The 10,705-nt window shown below is 33.3% G+C and overlaps 1 protein-coding gene across 1 annotated transcript; it reads right to left on the bottom strand.

Moving 5' to 3' along the window:
• Positions 1-8,605: 8,605 nt before the first annotated feature.
• Positions 8,606-9,893, bottom strand: LOC145017710 (protein LIGHT-DEPENDENT SHORT HYPOCOTYLS 3-like). The gene has a single exon (XM_078975692.1). The coding sequence runs from the start codon at positions 9,430-9,432 to the stop codon at positions 8,857-8,859; it is 576 nt and encodes a 191-aa protein (XP_078831818.1). The 5' UTR covers positions 9,433-9,893; the 3' UTR covers positions 8,606-8,856.
• Between the last annotated feature and the right edge of the window lie 812 nt (positions 9,894-10,705).

The following is a 10,705-nucleotide window of genomic DNA, read 5'->3' as shown; positions in this document are numbered from 1 at the left end:
GTAGGGACAAAATTGAGGATACGGATGATTGTCTCTAAGGCATACCCCCAGAAGGAAATGAGAAGAATCGCTCGACTCATCATGGAACGAACCATGTCCAATAAGATTCGATTGTGCCTCTTAGCCACACCAATAAGTTGTAGTGTCCTAGGAGGATTCAATCGGGAAAACTATTCCACATTCCTTGAGGTAGTCGTGGAACTCGATACTAAGATAATCCCCTCCTCTATCAGATCAGAGCATATTCATCTTCCTGCCTAATTGATTCTCGACTCCATGCTTAAACTCTGTGAACTTTTCAAAGGTTTTTGATTTATGTTTGTTCAAATAGATATAACTTTATCTACAATAATCATCTGTAAATGTTACATAAAATCGATTAGCATCTCTTGTGGTGAATCTGAAGGGTCCACACACAACTGTGTGTATGAGGTCCAACAAACCATCACCTTTTTCACAAGACCCAGTGAAAGGTGATTTTTTTCATCTTGCCTAAAAGACAAAATTCACATTCATCATTTGGCCTTAGGTTAAAAGATTCCAAGACTTCATTCTTTCGGATTTGGGCGATGCATTTCTTGTTAATGTGCCCAAAGTGAGAATGCCACAAGCATGACTTGTCTAGACCATTAGACAAATCAATGTGAACTATATTATTGCCTAAGATATCAACACAAATCACAGTTTCATAGACACCGTTACAAGGTAAAGATTCAAATATAAAAACACAACTTTTATAAACTAGAATTGAACCATTCAAATCATCAAAAGAGTAGCCAAAACCTTGTCTAAACAATGCATGAAAAGAAATGATATTTCGTGTCATTTCTGATGAGTAGCAACAATTAGTTAAACTAATCCTAAAATTACTACTAAGCATGAGCTAATAAGTCCTAATATTGGTAACATGAGAAGATCGCCTATTTCCCCTGATCAGACTCATCTTCCTATGCTCCACCTCTTCACCTTCTTTTAGCCCCTGCAATTCAGAATAAATGTGAAATACACATCCTATATCAAGGACCCAAGAATGAGTAGAGGGTCACTAACAGTAGGAATGTCTAAATTGGGCTTCGCCTTTAGCCCATTGCTTGATGACCCTACATGGGCCTTATTCTTCCCGTTAACTCTAGGAGCAGCCTTCCTTTTCTTCCCTTTATGTTACTCAATGGCGATAATGGGAGCATTAGCAAGAGGGGCTGAATTCTTCCCATTTAAATCCAACTCAACAATCTGTAGAAAGTTGTGGAGTTGGGTCAATGTGGTTTTTGTGTTGTTTAAATGATAAGCTAATATAAAGTGATCATAACAACTTGGAAAGGAGTTTAGGACCATGTCAATGGCCAACTCCTCATCAAAGTTCACATAAAGCTTGACCAGGCACTTCGTGTATCTTTGCATTCTCTTCACATGGTTGCAGACAGACTCTCCTTCTTTCATTTTACAAGCCACGAGGGACTTGACCACTTCAAACTTCTCTTGACGATCTCTTTTGTGGTACTTTTCCAACGGGTCATTGTTCATCTCAAAAGGTTAGTAGTCCTCATAGAACCTCTATAATCCATGAGTCATTGTGGTGACCATGATGCAAGAAACTTTTTTGCATCATCGTAGTGTTTTCTGTAGGAGGCTATTTGTCCAGGAGTAGTATTGGTTACATCGACTTCAACGAGTTTCTCTTTAAGTACATATTATTTTCCCTCGAACCAAAGAGACACTATGATGCTGCACATCCAATCATTGTAGTGGGAGCCATCAAAAGTTACTGTAACATCCGTAAAAATTCTTAAAATTTAAACTTTTTAAAACAAACCTTTTTGTAAAGAAGTATTTACAAAACCGTTGGTACACAAACATTACTTTAAAAATCAGAGTCTTTTTCAACATAGTTTTCAAAACATTCACATTATCAGAGTTTCCTAGAAATTAAAAGCCCAAAACGCGAGGATGTGTACGGTCACGCATTTGCCTTGATCCGATCCTCAGAAGCACCTGAAACCATAAACCAAAACGTAAGTATGAAGCTTAGCGTGTCCCCGCAAAATAACAACATACCATAGATAACATATACAACAAACAACTTGCATACAGAGCCTTTAGCATGTCTGAACCAAGTCACCGGGCCTTCAGCTTGTCTGGACCACTCATAGAACCTTCAGCATGTCTGGACCGCCTCTTCGGGCCTTCAGCATGTCTGGACCATTCTCTAGGCCTTCGGCCTGACTGGTCCGCCTCATAGGCCTTCAGTCTATTCGGGCCATCCTGGGTCTATTGGCCTTCATCACTAAGCAGGACTTCCTCAACCTAACCATACACACAAACCATGTTGACATCTGCATAACAGATAATCATACATATAACATATCAATATGAAGATCACCATTTTTGTTGACTGACCGCACAAAGCAGTTTACTCTCAACCCAACCACACTACATCAATACATACGACTGGTAAACATATAGCCAGAATATATAAGAGGAAGATCTAATAGATCCCTAAGCATAGCATCATCCTATCTATCATGATACAGATCTATCTGATCACTAAATTACTTAATCATACGATAAACTAGGATAACAATCCAAAGGGCCAACATTGGTGCCTTTAACCCTAAAATACAGTGAGGACAACTCACCTCACAATGTCGAACCACACTAAAAACCTCTGAATACCGGATCACGAAGAATCCCGAACACTCACAAAAAAAAACATCCAATTAGTAATTGGATAACCATCCTTGACTAATGATCCATCCTTATGGTAAATACCCATTTTACCTTTTTCCCTAATTGGCCAAGACCCAAGTCCAATTATTGATCTAGAAGGCCCAAATACCTTAAGGCCCACCATTGGCCCAAATTTTCAAATTAGCCCAAAACATACATATCTAGATAGTCCATTCGAGCCCAAGAACTAAAGCCTAAAAGATGGCCCAAAATATGAAGCCAAATGCGAAAACCCAACAGATGGCGTATGATGGGCATACCCCAAAGGTACGCATGCCATATACGGGCCTCCGATTGACCGCATATAGGGACTCTGACCAAGTATGTGGGGCGTATTGCTTCCTACACAAGGAATACCCTCGTAGAGCTTAAAACTTCCATAAGTGCTTAATAGATTAAGCACTTGAGCTCAAACTTCATATCCATTATCTAATAGCACTCTAGAACCATAAAGTCTCAATCTTTAAGACTTTGGTCGTACAAAAAGGGCTTAATACATGGTCTTAATCCATTAAGACCTCCTACAAATAACAAGGGACCAAACTAGCTCAAGGGACCTCATTTTTATGCCTTAGGACCCATCCTAGGGTCTAAAAGGACAACCCAACACGACCAAGACAAAGCATGCACAAAATTAGGACTCTTGGGACAAGAAGAATACCAAAAAGCAACCAAAATAGCTCTAAACAATCCAAGCATAAAGGTAGAAGCTTTATACCTTCTAAAGCTTCCCAATAAGGTGATAATCCTAGATCTACAATCTTGCTTCCACCACTAGGGCTTCCTATGGCCACTTCTTTCCAAACCAAAGACTAAAAAAAGATATAATTGAAACCTAAGGGATGAATTTGAAGTTACTTGAAAACTGGGGTGTTACAATTACGTTGGAGATGATGGAGAGTAGGGAGAAACCCGGGTAGTGGGTAGAAGATGATTGAGCAGAAGCGTCAACATGAGTAGACATATATAGAGGAAAAAAAGATTAGTTTTAGTTAGATGACAATTATCCTTAATATTTTAACCCAAAGAAAATGATTAAGGCTAAGATCTAAAATAACAATTCACAACTAAGAACACGGCTGTTGTAATCTTATTACAAATTTATGAAGGTAAGTAAAAGCAATTCACTAATTTCGAACTGTAAAATTCCTAGATCTTTTGAGATTCATTGAATCTATCAATGACAAGTTTAATTTTAGATTATGCTCTACTATTTGTGACTAGGATACTGATGATCACAAACTAGATGTGAATAACCATACAAATTAGCTTGGCACTTTTGATGTCATTCATCATCTCATTTTAATGCGACGGTTAACCATACGTGCTCCATTAATCAATGATAATTTTTAGATTCCAATAGTTTTTATGTCACTATTAGTGTGCTGATTAACCACATACGCTCCACTAACTACTATAAAGTATAACATTCAATTTTATAAATTAGCATATTTTTCATATTTTCCTAAAGCAACTAAGAGTGAGATTTTATAAAAGACTTTAGTTAATTTTTATGTAATTATATTTATTAATGAAGTTATTGTCCTATCATATCAGTTATGCTAACGACCCTCCACCAAACAAAGAAGCGGTTGGTGAGAGTGGACACCCATTTAACATCCATTTTATTGGCAACTTTCTTATACCCACGTTATAGTTCGACTTCGTGAATGAGGCATACTAGCTATCCGACTGACTTAATCTTATACATATAGTAATTAACTTTTACTATATTATATACATACTGTGTATACTATATTATATACATATTGTGTATTTTGAAACTTTTCAAAAATACAAGGTTTAAATTAAATTTTCAAAATTAAGGAATTAATTTCATTTAAAATAAACCAATTATGTTTTTGATCATTATCTTTTAATTAATCAAATAACTAAATATAATTAAAACATAAGGATAATTCACAAATTCAAGATAATGATATCTGATTACTAAGATAATTACTCAATTTTATGTATAATTAAAAAACATTATCTAAAGTAATTATCATAATCAATTTATGAATTAAGTTAAACCGATTTAAGCTGATCTGTGGGTCCATCAGGTCATGGTAGACAATTACTACGTCATGGTGGAACGAAAAAGAACGCGAATCCACAAATCACCACGTTGTGGTGGAAAAACACCACGTTGTTGTGGAGCAACAAAATAATGATTTTGTCTTTCCTCATTCGGGTTTTGTTCAAGTTCAAGCAATGTACATTCAATTGTTATACAACCATATGCTCTAATACTACTTATGAGTTTCATATGTATTAACGTGGATAAATCCGTAGCCTCAGGGTACATGTAACCTAATGATCTAAGTCATAATGCTATTGATGTAACATTCTATTGAACAAAAAGAAAACTCTAACCCTCGGTAATTTCGAAAATTGTAGAAGGAACAACATACCTTTTGATTATTGTAGTAAACAATTAAGAATCCTTCTTTCTTCTTTTTAATCTGGAAGCTAGAACAACAAATATCGTGTCTCTGTTGGTTCTCACCCAACTCTAGCAACAAGAAGCTTTTGAGAGAGGAGAAAGGATAAGAAATTTTAGCTATCTTTAGAGTAGGAGGAGTTGCCAAAAATTATAGGTCAATGAGTCCTTTTATAGTGCAACTTGGAAACCCTAGATAACCATAAATGAATAAAATAATATTTATTCAAATTGGTAATTATCCAACTTCCTATTTATCTGCAAGGAAAATTGAAGATGCTCTAGAATACCCTAATTTCGTCCACCTCCTTCCAAGGAAGGTTCTGGACTCTTTATTGTTCAACTATTGAATAATTACACTTTAACCCTTGCATTTTTTAATTAATACAATTAATCCCAAAATTAATCTAATTAATTTATGATTAATTATTAATTAAATATTACTATTTCTAATTAATATATTATTTACATAACATATTAATAAATTTATTTATTGCTATCTATTAATCATATAATAAATCAATAAATTTGTTTCTTTCTTTCTCTCTCTCTCTCTCTCTCTCTCTCTAAAAGTCATCATATTCAATTATTAGGTTTGAAGACAACCCAAAATGACTTTGTTAATAATTCACGATTATACTAATTTAATTATTAGCTTAGATACCTAATCTAACACTTTTTGCTAGGGAGTTGTGGATTTGAGAAAGGATGGGAGGTTGCTTGCCAACCTCCCTCTTACACATACCTTACTTGCAAGAGACTACCATTTTGCATTAAATGAAATTATGGGCTCTTGGTCTTGCATGTAAGTATAAATAGAAGTGTTAGGATTTTATTTTTGTCCTTATTTCCTTTATAAAAAAAAAAAAAAAAAAAAAAAAAAAAAAAAAAAAGACAAAATTGAGAGCACCTTCTACTCCCCCTCTCTTGCCCTTTTGATGCTAGTTACAAGCATTTGGTGTTTACAAGTGATTCTCCTTTAGTGATTTTTGAGTTAAGCACTTAAAGGCTTAAGAAATCACTAATACAAGAAGGAAACTAGCATTCCTTGTATCTTACTCTAGGTGGTGGATTACTTATAGAGAAGTTCAAACTCTTTGTTCTTTCTATCTACATCAACACCCCAATTCCACGTAAGTTCAAAGACTCCAATTGTTATCATTTTAAACAAATCTATGGTTGTTTAATATCATTCTAACCTATGTAATTGGATCATTGATAGTTTATTTTAAAATTCTAGAATAAACTAGTTATTTTATTAATGATTTTGTTACTGTTTTTTAAAAAAAAACTCTTTATTTTATGTATCAAAACTCATCAGAATGAAGAGTCGTATTTTCGAGATACGTAAGTGTATCCCTAGCTCGTGATGATAGGAACAATACCATATAAGTTTGCCTTGTTTTTCATTAAGTACACACCCAATCACAACAAGTATACTTATTTGACAAATACATTCTGTTTTATAAAGGAAAAAAATAATGTATGTTTTTTTATAGGTAAAGAATGAACTATGTTGCTTATATTAGTAAAGAATACAATACATTCATATTATGGATAAAAACTAAAGTATATTGCTATTTGTGTAGAAAAACAAAATGTTTTCCTATTGTGGATAAAATAATTAAATTAAATTGTTATTATTGATAAAAAAGAAAATTGTTATTGTGGATGAGAAATTATGAGTCTATTGTTTATATGGGTAAAATAATTTTGGTATGTTGCAATTATCGATAAAAAAAAAGTATGTTACTATTATGTAAACAAAATAAAGTGTATTCTCTTATGGGAAATAAATTAGGTTGTTCCTATAGATGAAAATATGATATGTTGCTTTTATGAATTAAAAATAAAAAGTATATTTCTGATATTAGCAAAAAAACAAATTATAACATATTGCTATTATGGATTAAAAATAATCTATGTCGTTATAATGAATAAAAAAAATGTTGATATATATATATATATATATATATATATATATATATATATATATATATATATATATATATATATATATATATATATTATGTTTACTAATTATTGTTTGTTTAATGATTATATATATGTTTGTTTTAAGATATTTTTTAGATATCACAGATGCAAATTCAAATTAAAGAGTTGTAAAAAGAAAGAAAATAGAACAAGAACACAATAAAAGATGCAACTAATTCAAATCCAACTTGAAGCACCAAACTTGTTCTAGCTTATTATCTTTGTTGTTTTTGATAATTGATTAGCATTTAAGTTTATTAAATTTATGGTTTAGACACTGTCTTAATAATTATATTTTATTGGACAATTTTTAAATTTATGCTTAATAGTGTAGTAGTTGAACTTGCAAAACAGGTGTTTATTGTAATTGGATTTTTTTGCATTCTAGGTAGGAAAAAAAGCTTGATTTTTTGAATTTTTTTATTGTATTTTTATACGTAACTTTGTCACTAAAAACTATTAAAAAAAATTGATATCCATCAGTAATATATTTCGTCGATATTCCATCGTAATCGACAAAAATGGGCTTCGTCGGAAAAGTCAGATAAACAAGACTCTCGGATATATGTCGGTATTTATAATTTATTAAAGAACTTTTTATTGGTACAATGCCACAATTTCCATCAAGATAATTTACCCATGAATTTTTTTTTTCTATCTGAATTCCGTCAATTGTGTTTCTGTCGGTTTTGAATTCCGTCAATTGTGTTTCTGACGGAAAACCGACGAAAAGGGCCATCGGAAATTAGGCAGTTTTATGGTATTGATAATTATCATCCACCATGTACAGAAAAAAGAATTCTCAAACTAAGTTATCAAAGCTAATTTAAATTAAATATGTGATCAAAGTAAACGTTATCACGTGCATCATTAGTGTAGTTATAATAAACACACACACACAAAACAAAAAAAAAAAAAAACAAAAAAAAAAAAAAAAAAAAAAAAGCTCTTTTCCCTAAAAACATGTGACGGACAATGTTTAATTTTCTAATACGTACCTAAAATATTCATATATAACTACCAACACATGTAAAATATTTATGCACTTTTTGTTCACGATCTATGTAAGCGTGTACATAATAAACAAGAACCCGTGCAAATGCTGCTCATGTTAACATTAGCAATCAAGACTGCAGAAGATGGAATGAACACGATTCCATCCAACACTGATTCCGAAGAGATTCGATCATATACGAGAGAGAACGATATTTCTTGCCGTTGGATAGTCCATATACCTTTTGTAGAATAAAAAGGCTAGGAATTTAAGAAGCTAGACAAAACATAAAAGCTATAGATAGTCCACATATGATCTTGGTTGAAACCAAGAATAGATCACAAGTACTTCCAGTTTGAGATCCATAAATACTACTGCTGCAAAAGTACATCTACCAAGATCTCAACTGTAAGCTCCTGATCAAACTAGAAGTCGATATTGTGCTGTTGCTGCTAAGATGTTTTCATTGAGATGAACAAAAAAGTGAAAATCAAACAAAATCACCAATTAACAACAGGGTTCTTCATAGTTGATTGCAGCTAAATAAAGAAATAAAACCTGAAACTAAGCTTAGCAACTAGCAAGAGTACTACTTTGGTGATTACATCGATCCTCAACATAACATCAAATTCAAGCTTCTAAAAGAAACGGATAGTTACTTTTTAAGTTCCAAGATCTGAATTTTCTTGAACGAAATTCAAGTGTGATCACCTGGTGGAAGAGTAAAAGCTTGAAATGATGAGTTGTTTGGAAACTGTTGATGTTCTTGTTGTGGAGGTCTTTTTCGTTTTTTCTTCTCGTAGCTGATTCCTCTTGCTTTCGATTGTAGATCTCGAACTTCTCGAAGGTAAAGTCTAACAGCTCGAGCACCAAAAGGGTTCATCTCCGGTTGCCCACCGCTCTCTTCGTAGGCTGCCCGGAGACGGCCTATCAACGCATCCAAGCTTCCCCACGCCTGACGAAGAGGACAAGGGCAAGGGCAAGGTGGGTTCGGGTGCCCGTAAAACGGGCACACCGGTGTGTGGACTTTAGTCTTCCCAAACTGGTCAAGATACCGGAGAAACTCCAGCACGTTGGCACCACTACATCGGGAAAGCGCGAGTGGTGGCCGGTGATTCTTCAGGTACTGACAGAAGGTATTCCAGTCTCGGCGTTTTTGGTTCTCATACCGGCTGGGAGTTGTGGCTGCCGGCGGAGAACTAGACGACGCAGACGCTACAATATTAGGGTTTATGCTGTAATCGGAGCTTTCAACATCTGCGTAAGGATCCATTGAAGGGTTTTTATTGAAACTGATGGTTTTCCCGATTTGGGTTACAATTATTTGAAGATCTAATTCTAGGACAAGATGTTTCTCTTTTACTTTTTGCTAGGGTTTCCTTATTTATCACGATAGCAGTAGTGATAAACAGTCGATGTATCTCCACAAACAGAAGCAAAAGAGATGATTCACAAACACACGGAGATCGATGGCGCAGAAATGGATGATCGATCTAATGATGTTTATGGCTATTTTCGTTGGATAAGAAATGGAGAAGAAGAGACACTGCTGGCTACCAGACCAGTCTACACAACATTGATGTGGAGGTGAGGTGAGCTGCCATTGATGGGACTTTGGAGGCTTTTAGTGAAAAAAACAGTAGATTTCACAAGATCTTGGGAGGATAGAAAAGCTGGCTTCGCGTTGTGTTGTATTGCTGATGTATAAAGATTCACACTGAGTTTCCTAAAATAGGGCACACAAACTTCTATAACTGTAATTTGGTAAATATGATACTCCTAAAACTTTCTATTTATTACACATTTGTACAATGTAGTTGTTTGATAATAACGTTTCTGTTTTTTTTAGTGGTGTGTATTGGGCGGTTTGATTCGGTTATTGGTCAAAATCGAATCATAACCATTACAATTGGTTAATATATTTCAACAACCATTGGGTAACGGTTAATATTGGTTTTGGATAACGGTTTTAATCGGTTAATGGTTATAGTTAATGGTTAATATTGGTTAACCATAATGGTCCAAAATGACATAAAAATAAAAATATTTTTCTATAAAAATTGAAAAACATAAATCTATTGTTATAAAAAATGAGTGATTGTGTATATATAACTATAATGATAGAAGATTACTTATCATATATAATTCCAATTAATTTCCTTTTAAAATTTCAATTCTCAATATATTACATACATTATACTCCTTCCGTCATATATTTATTGTCCACTTTTGACTTTTGAAGTATTTAGTATTAACTTTGATTTTAAATATTTTTATTTGTATTATAAATTACTTGATGAAACTTATAAAAATGAAAAAAATATTTAAAACACAATTCATTCATATATTCTGCCTCAAGTATTTTATATCAAAAACAAAAATGATTAAGATCAAAGTTGAAAAATAAATACGTCAAAAGTAAAAGGTTGATAATAAATATGGGATGGACGATGGATGGAGGAGTGTTTAATAATATATTATATTAAAAATATAAATTAATATTATTGGTTCGATTCGGTTAATAATGGTTCGGTTTTGGATGAAAA

This window comes from Lactuca saligna, chromosome 9, assembly GCF_052625555.1.
Source record: "Lactuca saligna cultivar CGN05327 chromosome 9, ASM5262555v1, whole genome shotgun sequence".
NCBI classification, from domain to species: domain Eukaryota; kingdom Viridiplantae; phylum Streptophyta; class Magnoliopsida; order Asterales; family Asteraceae; genus Lactuca; species Lactuca saligna.
The sequence above is the reverse complement of the archived record's forward strand: the minus strand, read 5'-3'. Positions and strand labels throughout refer to the sequence as shown.

Excerpts from the sequence above, each read along its gene's own strand:
- LOC145017710 (XM_078975692.1), bottom strand. The coding sequence starts at position 9,432 with ATGGATCCTTACGCAGATGTTGAAAGCTCCGATTACAGCATAAACCCT.